At 42.0% G+C, this 13,057-nt stretch overlaps 1 protein-coding gene across 2 annotated transcripts in view; it reads left to right on the forward strand.

Annotated features, from left to right (window-relative positions):
• The window catches only part of NOTCH2 (notch receptor 2), an 86,204-nt gene that overhangs the window by 32,270 nt on the left and 40,877 nt on the right, over positions 1 to 13,057 (forward strand). For both annotated transcript variants that reach the window (XM_086841883.1, XM_086841885.1), the window contains exons 6-10: positions 7,997 to 8,230; positions 9,015 to 9,170; positions 10,234 to 10,422; positions 11,519 to 11,632; positions 12,683 to 12,796. In XM_086841883.1, the coding sequence (XP_086698009.1) occupies positions 7,997 to 8,230; positions 9,015 to 9,170; positions 10,234 to 10,422; positions 11,519 to 11,632; positions 12,683 to 12,796 (807 nt within the window). The remainder of the gene's footprint in view (positions 1 to 7,996; positions 8,231 to 9,014; positions 9,171 to 10,233; positions 10,423 to 11,518; positions 11,633 to 12,682; positions 12,797 to 13,057) is intronic.

Genomic DNA, 13,057 nt, shown 5'->3' on the forward strand with positions numbered 1-13,057 from the left:
CCCAACAGCAAGCCTGGGGTGGGAGGCAGCAGCAATAAAACACCTGAGGTGTTAACAGCTGAGCTGATCCAATGACAGAACGGCAGCATCCAGCTCGGACCACGCTGCCGCCTCTTCCCTGACGCCCTTGGTGACTTTCCAGCAGTCCCATGTGCCAAATGATCTCTTATGGAGATGTCCTCGGGTTTGCAGCACATCTTTTATCTGTTTGGCACTAAAACAAGGTAGGGCAGAGCCCTGTGGTGGGGCTGGCTTGGTGGATATCTGCTGTGAGACCAGACTAAGAGGTAACAGTTGTTCCATCTCCAGCTGACTTGTTTCTGGCAGTTTCTGTCCTTTCCCTTGTACTTAAAATGAGGTGATTTGTCTTTGGGTAATTACTGAAGATGGGTTGCTGAGATAGCTTGAGAAGATGAAGCTTTCATTGTAAGTTTTGGCTCCAGCTGTTAGATTTATTTTTTTTTTTTGCCTTGCAGATCTTTTCACTTGTTTGGTATTTCCCTGATTCACTGGATTTTCCAGAGGAGGAAAAGAGAAGGACAGGGCAGAGAGTAGCTTGGTGATGTGTATTTCCTGTGGGTTATTTCTCTGTCCTGCTGCTGTCCCCAGTCATTTCACCTGCCACCACCACCCTATTAGACCAGTCTGTCATTAGTGCATCAGTTTTAATGAATTTTTAATGAATTGTGTTCTGATCATTTGTATTACTGCCTCTGAAGAGCTCAGTCAGGACTGCCCTCTCTACCCAATAGTCCCCAATAGTGGGGAGTGATTTAGGCCAGTATTTAATGGATCAGGCCGTGCATAAGTCTCTTAAAGCCCAGAGTTTTGTATTTGGGGGTTGTAAAATCCCTTGTAAAAGCCCATTAGTTCCACTGCATGCTTCCCAGTGTAGTTATGAAATTAAACTCTTTTCTCTACCATATTAGCTTAAAATAAACACAGATGCTTGCTCTGCTCATTACAATTGTAGATTCATCTTTAAGTGCTCAAATTCTATATTAAGCTATTAAATTTTATGATTTCTTGGATGCTATTTGACATCCATTTGAGATCTAACAAGAACAAAACCAAAACCCCAGCACCTGAGGTTTGGGAATGGCTGCCACTGCTTTGCTGCTCTGGAAGAAAGATGCTGTGAGATCTTGGGGAAGGAGCACATTTTTGAGTGCTGTGATGCTTGTTCTTTAAAAAAACTCCTGCAAGGGGAAAAATAGTTGGTTTCAGTCCTTTTAGTGTAAAACTTAAGCAGGGAAAAGACCATTACTAAAGACACATGCAGCTCTGACAGTGTAGTGCATGGAATTCTGTGTGCCCCTGAAGCCACCCTCAGAGCTGAGAGTATCAGTCTTATTTGTTGCTTTTCCTGCAGGGAGCTGTGGAGGTGGATTTGATGAAGGCTCTAAAATTTGGATGGGCATCACACTTGAGATCCCTTTTGGTGTTTATTGCTCATTGGGACATTTTGGTGTGGATAAAGGTGTTGCCTCTTTCAGAGAAGTTTGCAGTTCTCTGCTTTGAGATACCCAGTGTCAAAAAAGCAAATATGTAAACAATCAAATATTTTCTTTTGTAGACTTTGCTGTATCTTCCCTGCAATAACTGATGTATTATACACTTTATTAGCTCTCCTTCTTCCTTTGTGGGTTATAAATCTCCTAGGAAGTTCTTCTCTCCACTGGTCTGTCAGACTGTGAACTCTCCCTCTTTTTTTGTTCAGAGGTGGTGTCTTCAGTCCTGCAAAATGTATTCCTGACTGAGACTGTGCCATTGCACAATGTGTGTTTGCATTAGTTATTGTTCCTTGCAGTCAAATGTCTGCTCAGCAGTGTTTATTTTGTTGATTAAAGCTGTGATTGAGCAGAGGTTCCCGCTGAGCTCTTCTAGGGAAGCTGGTGTTTCCTCAAGGAGTGCCTAACCCAAACTTCTGCAGCCAGTCTTGTTTGCCTTCGTATTTTGCTTGGCACTGGTGCCCAGCAGCCTCACTTGGATGAATCTGTCTGAAATCCCTGGCTTCCTCTTGGAAAGTAGAAATGGAATTTTGTTAAAGCCACCTGTGCCTGCTGTTTCATCACCTTCTAGGTCATTCATTAGACACTCCTGTGCCTGTGTGCGTTAATTGTTGCTGAACTGTTTCAAGGAGCGTGGATAGTTCTGCTGGTCAAAGATTGAACTGAATGCTTTTACAAACACACAACTGAAAAAAGTGGGAGCTAAAGTATTTTTCATAGCTACCATTTTCCTGGAAATCTCAATGGTTCCATTCAGTTTTCCCCTTTCTGTTTGCTGAGGAGGCTCACACAGGAGCATGAGAGAGCTGAGCTTGGAGCTGATGGGTGCACTTTGGGTTACACTGTCAATGCAGACATTTTTCTTGTGTTACAAGACAGAACTGGACAGAGGAATGTCCTTCCCCAGCCAGCTGTGGCCTGCCAGCTGGCATCCTGAATATACACACGTGTGGAGGAGAAACTGCAGGGTCCTTTGGAGTGTGGCACTGATTACCTTCTGCCACGATTAGATTGGGTCATTTATACAAATACTGTTCCTTATCTCTTAGCCCCTTCTTGAGTCTTGATAAGATGCTGTTCACCTTCTCCCTCAGTAGTCCTTTGGAAGTTGGTTTTAAAAATGCAAACATTTCCAACAAGCTGTGCTTGTCTGAGCTATGCCACTGTATTCAAAACTCACACAGCAATCTTTGGAATACTCTGTGAATTAAACTGCTCTGGATCTGGTTTATAGTTCCCAGGTAGCCCTTTCAGGAGAGCTAGTGACCTCTTCCCCTTGTGTGCTGTGTCTGAGATAAGTGACAAACTTCTTGAGCTGCTTGAAACTGATGCTCCCCTTCCAGTGAGTCTCCTAAGATCTGAGGACCAGTCTGTGATTCTCACCAAGTTGCCTTCCCACTATCACTAAACTTGTAAGATATTCTGACTTCCAGTTCAGTCTGAGCCCAGTACTGGGGTGGTTGTGATTTTGAGAGAAATGGGATATTGCTGTCCCCTCCCAGCTCAGTTTTCAAGGAACTGATTTATTTTTTTTTCAAGGCTCAGGAAAGTATTTGCACCCTTTGCCCTACAAAATATTTTTAGTGATTAAACTGTATTAGATCTGCTGTCAGGAGCTTTAGCCTTTGATACTCCAGCTGTGCATCAGCAGACTTTCCTGCTGTTAAGAGGCCAAGAAAATGTTCTCCTTTATGGAAAGTCTGTTCTGCCAAAGATGAAGTCCTCTGATTGAACTGTCTGAAGGTTCTGCATTCAGCTGCAATTCAGAATTGAATTCTGCATTCAATTCTGCTACCGAATTTTCTGTAAATTTGGTGGGATTTTGGAGATGTCTGGTGCTGCTTTCCAGGGTGATTGTTTCACTGACTGGTTCAAGCTAATGCTCCTCACTTTTGGTGTAGGATTGTTCTAATTTTGTGTGCTGCTTTACCTGCTATAAACCAGGCTTTAGTTTATTTCTGACCTAAAGAAGGAGAAAGGCTGGCTGTTTCTCATCAATGAGATGTGGCACAAGTACTTGAGGGTGGCCTTGAACCCCGTGTCTGCCAAAAGAGAAGCTCCTGGAGCTCCTTGCAGTTCCTGAGGCTCTGAAAACGGGAGCAATCAAAGCAGCAGACACATCTGACCTACTCCTTATGGCTTTTCTGAGGGGAAATATGCAGGAAGTAACTTAGTTTCATAGTGGGCAAAAAGTGCCAAGAGTTGAAGGCTGTTCCCTTTTTCTACTTCTAGTTTTGAATTTTGAAACAGCACATGGACTTGCTGTTTACTTTGTACAAGGTCACTCAGAACCTGAGTTGGCATTTTACTGATTTCCCAGGCTCTGCAAATATCAAGGTCAGGCTAGGTTTTCCTTACCTTCTTGGAGCAAAGTGTGTTTCCTTTCTTGTTGTCTTTTGTTTCTACATTTCCATCAAAATATTGTGCTGTTAGTGTATTCACACTGCACTTGTTCAGCCTGTGTTTACTATGTGTCTTTAAGAAATGTAATTGAAACTAGCAAGAGCTCCAGGAAAGAAATACCTACACGAATTTGCAGCTAGATGAATTGATATTGAGTAGTTGTAACATTCAGAAGTTACTTGGGTTATGGACATGTGTATTACACCGTGCAGCCTTTGCACAATCCATCACGGACTTTGTCCTTGGAAGCTGAATTTCTGTTCTGTGAATGAAAGACTTAATTCTTCCTAAAACTCTGAACAAGCAGAAAACTTTCTTGCCAACTGCATGGCTACAAAGAAATATATTTATTTTGTTACAGTTAAGTCAAAGCAGCATCCCCTAAATGAATTGTTTCAGAGAGCTCCTCTCACTTAATTTTAAGTCTAACTAACCTGGCAGAGAGAAGTCTTCAATTAAGAGCAAGTTCTTTTCATTAAAATACTCAATAGCAAAATGCAATAGTTAATTGTTCATTTATGCCTCTTTATATATTGAATTGAATTTCCTTTGTTTTTAAAACAAACTGCATTAAGCTGGAGCTCTGATTCATTTTCATAATTAAACACAAACACAATTGTATTGCAAAAGGGGCACTAGAAATTGGAGAAGCCAAGTGAGGGGCAGATTCAAGGAGCTCAAATGTGGTAAAATAAAATTTATATAATAAATTTATATAATTTAAAATACAGTTCAATTGCTTGAAGAAGTTTAAGCTCTGTATTTTCCTTCCCTTGTGGAAGCATTGATAGATCTTTTAAAAGTTGGTTTTACTTTAGGGCTGTAGAAAAATGGAATAGCTGAGGACATAGGGTTATTGCAAGGACATCAATGATGTCACTTTGTCCTTCCTGGAAGTGGAGGGTGAGTAGTAGTAAAAAAAAACCTAAAAAAAGTCCTGAGTGTTGGTATTACTAGAAATGGGAAATCACAACCAAGCCCTGATAAGTTTATATGGGGGATTAGCCCATTTTTTGCTTAAAAAAATAAATCACAAACAACAACAACAAAATTCCCCCAACAGCAAAAAAAAGATGCAAATTAACAATGTGTACTCCCACACTCAGTCACCTTGCCCAAAGCCCACGGAGTGTTATATTTCATAATATTCATATATTTCATATATTTATATTTCATATATTGAGTTATGCTGTGTTTCATGTGTTGAGTTCTGGTCACCAGTCAAAAGGCAAATGATTTCTTTTGGGAGGCACCACACTGTGGAGTGCTGTGGCTGAAAACCTCCTCCAGCTTTGGTGGCAGCAGCTCAGGCTGGCCGAGCCAAAAGGATGTGAGAAGGGAGTCCTTTGATCTGGGCTGGGCCCCCTCCAAGAACAGAAGGAAAAATCACTTTAATAACGAGCAAATAACATCTTGATTATTTTTTCTTGAAGGAAGGCGATTGTGTTGAGCTGCGAGGAACGCGTGACTGCTCAGAACCAGCCCCAGCTCACTGGCTCTTTTCAGGGTGGCTGCTGATAAGGCAGCACTGAAAGCTCCTGAACAAACCACTTTTAGTGTGACAAATGCATGGTTTGTTTGTTCACAATGCACAGAGGTGCTGTACAGATAACAACAGCAAAAAGGGTTTGGGTTCTCCCCCCACTCTTTCACTAAGCAAGCCGGGAATTGAAGGTTAATTCTGAAAACTCTGCTGTAATTATCATTACTGTCAAGTTTTTTTTTGTGGTTTTTCAAGTGATAAAATTGTTGTTTTGAAGTAGTCAAGAATGGAACTTTTTTTTTTAATAATAATAATTTTGTTTCTTTGCCCCTAAGTGGAAAAAAAAAATATCCAGGTCTCACAGGATCTAAGGTTAGGATTTATCTAAGTACTTTGAAAACAAAAAAAATCACAAGAATAGTAGATGGAGATGGTTAAGTTTGGACATTTTTAGATTCCTGCTCATGATAAATGTTTCAGTTTGGTGTATTGGAGGGGAGGGTGTGTCTGTGCCCTCACATCATCATTTCTGTGCCATTAATAAACAGTGTGACTTACCAGCACCTAACAAGTATTTTTAATTTGGCAAGCCTGAATAAACTGGAGCCCAGGTGCACTGTGACCTGCTCTTGAATTTCTTATTCTTGGAATATGGGGGGAATTCCATGCAAATGTAAATGTGCAGCAGATAGAGGAGCTGGAGAGGAGAAATCTTATGGTAGAAGCACATTTACCAAAGGACCAAATAACAGAGAGCTGCTGGAAGCCAGTGAGAGAGGGGATGGGAAGGTCACATCAAACAAATCAAATCTTGCTCTCTGATAAAGGGCTATCTTCTGATGCTGCGTGCATCCTGGCAATGTTTTAGGAAGGGTGGCAAAAACAAGTTAGTGAGAAGTGTTTCAAAAAAAAAAAAAATAAAGGCAAGTTTTCAGTGCTTAGAGAATTTTTAATGAGACTGGAAGGAGAGAAATAATTTATCAAGAAGAAGATTGTGGACTGTGACAGTACTCTGTGGTTGCACATATGTACCCATATACCAGCCTGGGAAGAAATGAGCTGGTGCTCATGAGGCTTTATCTGTTCAGGAAACTCAAAATGACTTGAAACTTCAGCTAAACAATTTTGGCTTAAAAGTAAACTGTGCCATTTAATGGGGAAGATGAATAACTGTTGAAGCAAAATGTTAGTGCAAGTGGTAGGTTCTCCAGATTTTGGTGTCAAAGCAAGATGGATTTCAGCAAAAAAAGACTTCGCTCAGTGTGAATTGCAGAGCTTTCCATAGATGTGACTGTAAAGTTGAGCATCCTTTGAAAATTATTTCATACTTACTGGTCCTTTGGTTCTTTTCCTTAAATCTCCCTGAAAGTACATTTATTTTCTTGTCTCTAGTATCTCCAGTAATAAGAACATTTCTGGATTATTTATTGTGTTACTGGGGAAAAAAAAAATAAAAAGGGAAACCTCTCAACAACCAAGAAACTCCTGAGTATTTGTGGTTGTCTGTACAATACCTGAGGCAAGAAAAATCAGTATTTCAGGTGGAAGACTTTTAAGAATTCTATTCTTCCTCACTGAGTAATCATCTCTGAATAATTATACAGGGAAGAATTAAGTTTTCCTGACAAGTGTTACCTGTTGATACTCCTTTGGCCAAGATTTTCTTGTCATGCCATCTTTTCTCTTACTCCCTCTGGCTGCCCTGCAGGCAGCCCTTCTTTCTTTTAGCTTTTCACCTCCTCAGAGCTGTATTTCCAATATGCCAGGGGCTGCCTGATGTAAGGCAGATACACAGGCTCATGCTGCACCTTTTAAAAGTGATTCTTTTAAAAATTGTTCTTTTAAAAGTGATTCTTTTAAAAGTGATTCTTTTAAAAGTGATTCTTTTTAAAAGTGATTCTTTTTAAAAGTGATTCTTTTTAAAAGTGATTCTTTTTAAAAGTGATTCTTTTTAAAAGTGATTCTTTTTAAAAGTGATTCTTTTTAAAAGTGATTCTTTTTAAAAGTGATTCTTTTTAAAAGTGATTCTTTTAAAAGTGATTCTTTTAAAAGTGATTCCTTTAAAAGTGATTCTTTTTAAAAGTGATTCTTTTTAAAAGTGATTCTTTTTAAAAGTGATTCCTTTAAAAGTGATTCCTTTAAAAGTGATTCCTTTAAAAGTGATTCCTTTAAAAGTGATTCTTTTTAAAAGTGATTCTTTTTAAAAGTGATTCTTTTTAAAAGTGATTCTTTTTAAAAGTGATTCTTTTTAAAAGTGATTCTTTTTAAAAGTGATTCTTTTTAAAAGTGATTCTTTTTAAAAGTGATTCTTTTAAAAGTGATTCTTTTAAAAGTGATTCTTTTAAAAGTGATTCTTTTAAAAGTGATTCTTTTAAAAGTGATTCTTTTAAAAGTGACTCTTTTTAAAGTGATTTTTTTTAAAGTCACTTGCAGCCCAGCTGCTGCTGGGGTCATTCGGGGATGCCTGGTTTGGTGACAGTGCTGTGGAGGTTGTGGCACTCGAGTGTGCTGGAATCTGGGTGCCACCTTGTCCGTGCAAGAACCTCCTGGAGCCTGAGCATCTGAAACACCACTAAACCCATTTGTTTGTGTGCACCAGGCCAGTTTTGCACCGAGGACGTGGATGAGTGCCAGCTCCAGCCCAATGCCTGCCAGAACGGGGGCACCTGCACCAACCACAACGGGGGCTACGCCTGCGTCTGCGTCAACGGCTGGAGCGGCGACGACTGCAGCAAGAACATCGACGACTGCTTCACTGCCTCCTGCGCCAATGGCTCCACCTGCATCGACAGGGTGGCTTCTTTCTCCTGCATTTGTCCAGAGGGAAAGGCAGGTGAGGCCACAGAGTCTTGGCACTCTGATGGGAGGCGCTTCCCGGGGTTTGTGCGCTTGTTTGAAGCGTTTGTTTCACGCGCTCGGCCGCCGAAAGGAAAAGCGCCGTCCAGTGAGCAAAGAGCTGCTAAAGCCCTCTAGCCTGGGACAAAGAGGTGTTTGTACCAGGCTACAAGACAAACTTCTTGTAGTTTAGGTTGCAAGGAGAGATCTTTTCCCAGCCCCTAGAAGAATCTGTATTTGCTCGAGAGGTTGCACGTGAGTGTGACTTGCTCTATGCCCCTTATAATAATCATATGAACCCAGAAAGCAAATTCAGATATTTTTATGTGATTGTGTTAGGATCTGGGCATCCTCACTGGTACAGTGGAAAAATTTCTGGTTTCGGTTAGGTGAATCTCCTAACTACATGGAAACAAAAGTGGTCTGCATGTCTGCATTAAAACAAGCTTCATGTGCACCTTTTCAGCTGTCAGAAAAATTATCATGCTGGTTTGAGTGAAGAGTTTGTTAACTGCTCCAAGGATGAGATTTTGATAGTGGTCAGCCATCTTCCTACTTCAGAAGTGCTGGAGACACCTCCAAAGTAACAGAATTTGTATTTAATGTTTTATAAGGGTGTGATGAATTCTCTACAGTAGTTCCTAGGCTCAAGCCTGTAAGACATTGCTCAAGTTTCTAGCTGTGAGAGCCTCTGTTTGAAGTATCAGGACACAGAATTTGTGTAAAATACAGTCTGACTGCTGCATCTCTCTGTTTTAATAAACTCTTGGGTGCTTCTTTAGGTCTTCTGTGCCACTTGGATGACGCCTGTGTTAGCAATCCGTGCCAGAAAGGTGCTCTGTGTGACACCAACCCCGTGAATGGAAACTACATCTGCACCTGTCCCCAGGGCCATAAGGGAGCAGACTGCACCGAGGATGTGGATGAGTGTGCAATGGGTGAGTTCCCATTTGCTCTCTGCAAGTGCAAGGGTGTGTCACAGCTTCTCCACACCCAAGGACTCCTTTCATGCTCTCCCCCTTCCACTTCAGCGTCTTTAGATGCGTTTTAAGCCTCGTGTGAGACCTGGGGCGAGGAGCTGAGCCGGAATAGTTGTCCATGTTTGAAGTGGAGTGTGAAAAGCAGCGAGATGCTTAAGCATTCTTCCTCGTGCAAGAGGGCTTTAGGGCTGTGTGGGGAGTGCATGCAAACAGATGTGATAATTAAGCTGTCCCTTAGAACTGCAGGGTACAATGAAAGCGCCGCAGTTCATGTGGGAGCTGCTGCGGCTACGGCCTCGGTAGAAATATATCAGGGCTGTTTGACAGCCAGAATATGGCTGGATCTTTTGAGTGCCTTCCAAGACTGGTGACCACGTGGGCTTTTAAAGCAGTAGTTCTCTGATAGCATGCTGTTGTGTTGTTTTGGGGATTAGCTGGACTCTTACAGGCTTACTCACGGTTTTGTGAGTGCTCGTTCATGCTTCTAGAGCGTGGTGCGTGAAGGTAATGCCTAACCAGCACTCATAGAAGGGTTGGAAAGAAGCACTTCTTTGAATTTTGTTCCTCAGTCTGACTTGGACAAGAGTGCTGTTCCTTTTTGAAAACACAAAAAGGACAAGTTTGGTTGTTTTGTGGCTGTGGCTGCATCCTGTCAGCCTCAGGAATGAAGTAAATGTAAAATGCGATCTGGAAATAAGGCCTTGAAAACATCATTAGTTCTCTAACCCCTGCTGGCTGATACTTTTCTCTGCAGAGCTGTCCTTAGTAACATGTAATGAAGCAGAGTTACTCCTCTGGTCCCTGATAGTGACAGCCATCCTTTTTGCCCCTGACAGACGAGCAGCTGCCACTGCTTTCTTCAGTGGCCTTTCCCCCAGAAGCATGAGCAGTCTTCCCCCAATATTACTTGCCAGAAAGGAATGCCCACTGGAAAAGACCACAATTAATAAAGAATGCTGTGTCTTTCCTGCTCTGAGGAGAGGTTTTGACACACACACACATGTCCATACTTCTCTTGCAGCAAACAGCAATCCGTGCGAACACGCCGGGAAATGCGTCAACACGGAGGGCTCTTTCCACTGCGAGTGTTTGAAGGGCTACACAGGACCTCGCTGTGAGATGGACATCAATGAGTGCCACTCAAACCCCTGCCAGAACGATGCCACCTGCCTGGATAAAATAGGAGGGTTCACTTGTCTCTGCATGCCAGGTGAGGGGGGTTTGTGACACAGGTGGGAGAAGGCAGAGCTCGGGGAGGGCTGCCAGCTCTGCTCAGGTGGAACACAAAGCTGCAAAGGGGTGAGGCTGAAGGGTGAGAGAGAGCCTGCTGTGCTGGCACCAGCCAGGAGGAGCTGGCATTTGTGTGTGTGGGAGGGAGAAAGCAATTAGAGGGCTGAGAAAGAAACCAATCTCTGCATCAGCAAAGGAAGTTGGCCTTCTGAGCTGGGTATGTGTGATAATATTTGTTACTGTGTCTGGTGGAGTGGTGTGCAGAGTCTTCTGCTTGTGAAAGCAAAGCTGCTGCAACCTTTAAAAGAGTGGCTGTGTTTTGAGGAATGCATATGATGATTTTGGAGAATGGTGTTTGGGGTTTTTCTTTGCTTAAAATACCCCCAAATAATGCAAGCTCCTGTTGAACTGAGGAAGTCACTGTAAGAATAACTACTTGGTTGAAATTGTCCTTGCAAAATTTGCATGGCCAATTTGTAAAATTTGCAATGTCCAACGTTAGTTTTCTGTTTTGCACCCTGATAGAAAGAAATGTTAGATAGAAAATGTTGTGCTTATGTATTAAAATATATGATAAAATTGTCATGGTGTCTGCTGATACCATAACAATTACAAGGAATTTTTATTAATATAGTATTTATTAATCTTTAATATGCTTTAAAAGGTGGAATGCTAGTTCTCCAAATATTTCACCCTTCTTAATGTTTTTCTTGTGCTCTGCCTTTAGCTGAAAGCCCTTGAGCTAAAACTATCTGTTGTGTTTGTTTATATACCTTTTACAAAGTAATTAACATAACCCCTTCTCAAGTGGAAAAAAAACATCAGATGTGAATTCAGCATAGACTTCTGCTATTGCTGGTTAGGTGAGCATCTTCAGCAACAGTGAAACCTACACAATCAATCCCTTTTTAAACCTCTGGTGTGTGTTCTTACCTCATAGTTTCTGTCCAGACTGCAAACCTGCAATGAAACTCTGCTTAGACTTTCAGCACTGGTATAAGAGGCAGTTATGCTCTCAAGGGCACCTTCTACAGCCTTCAGTCACCTCTTCTCATTTATTTTTATTTTTTTGACAGGTTTTAAAGGAGTTCACTGTGAAGAAGATATTGATGAATGTCTAAGTAATCCCTGTGTGAACAATGGAGTGTGTCTTGATAAGGTCAACCGCTTCCTCTGTGTCTGTCCTCCTGGTGAGTTCTTATTTCTGAAAGCTTTTCCTGCTTTACCCCACCAAGAGCTGCACAGATGTTGTGTTTCTTGTGAGTTTCTGCTGTTCTTAAGGCAGCAGCTGTTTGAGTGGGGTGCCATCAATATTAAATCAGAATAGTTTCATATTGGTTGCAATAATGTTGTGCTTATAATAGGGCAAGAATTGACAAGCACACAGTTGGACACCTCAGCTAAAAGGGCAGCTGGCAAAGTGAGCTTCTGTTGTTGTGGAAATTATAGTGAGGTTCTCAGCATATTTCAGAGGCCAGACCCTCTGCAGGCTTTTTGTCTTTCTCTGAGGATTTCAGGCAGAAGCTGGTTTAGCTTTTTTGCAGATGCTGCTTGCATGAGGAGTGAGATGAATTTGGCTCCACTAGAAAAGGAAAACAGCTGAGCTGAGGGATCAATGTTAGCTGTAGAGTGAACATCACTTGTTTTCTTCATGGCTTACCAAAAAATTTCGAGTACAGAATATTCGTGACATGCATCCCTTCTTATTGACTAATGATCTTCAGGCTCTTGCTTTAGCTCTTTCCTCCAAGAATTCCTGATGGTTTTTAATTTTTTATTTTTCTCAAACTGCCTGAGGATCTGCATCACCTGACATCACCTGTCAGTTCTTTGTTAACTATTTCAAGCAGTGTATTGAAAGCTCCAGTGCTATATTGTATATATTGCATTGGAGCACATTCCACTCTGCTGTAGTGACTCTGAGCGCTCTAGTGATGTATGCACTGTTGTTTTATTTTTAGCTACTTGCTTTGATTACCTCAAAGATTTTTATTGGTGGGCTCTCAGTTTTACAGGCAGGCATGCTGCATTATTTCTGTTTGATTTGGCCATCCCAGCTTTGGCTTGGAAGACAGAACCTTTGGAGGGTGGGTTGGACAAGGAGCCAGTCCACCCAGGGCGTGGTGTAGATTTGCTGAGCTGAGGTTTGGGTGGGTTTGAGGGTGTGCCAGTGGGTAATCCCTGACAGTGCAGCTGTCTGGATGAGCTCCTGGGTTTCCATCAGTTCCTGTGCCTTTCAGGATTCAGCGGTGCCGTGTGTCAGATTGACATAGACGACTGTTCCAGCACGCCGTGTCTCAACGGAGCCAAATGCATTGACCACCCCAATGGCTACGAGTGCCAGTGTGCCACAGGTCAGTCTTGTGTTCAGAGCCCCTGGATGGAGGTAACCTAAACACATGAAAGGCTGGTCACAAAGATGTCAGTGGTTTTTCTCTCTCTCTCTGAAATTTGTTTGTTGCAGAGCTTTGTCCACTCCTTTGTGCAGGGAATAGTATTTAAGGAGAGAAAGCCTTTCACTTGTGGCAGTTCAGTTCACAGCTGATGGGAGCTCTGGCTTCCCTCTTTCAGCACCATCTTTTACTTCCCAGAAGACGACAGCTTCTTCTGTATTA

Source organism: Cyanistes caeruleus, chromosome 9 (assembly GCF_971803275.1).
Source record: "Cyanistes caeruleus chromosome 9, bCyaCae1.hap1.1, whole genome shotgun sequence".
Lineage (NCBI taxonomy): Eukaryota > Metazoa > Chordata > Aves > Passeriformes > Paridae > Cyanistes > Cyanistes caeruleus.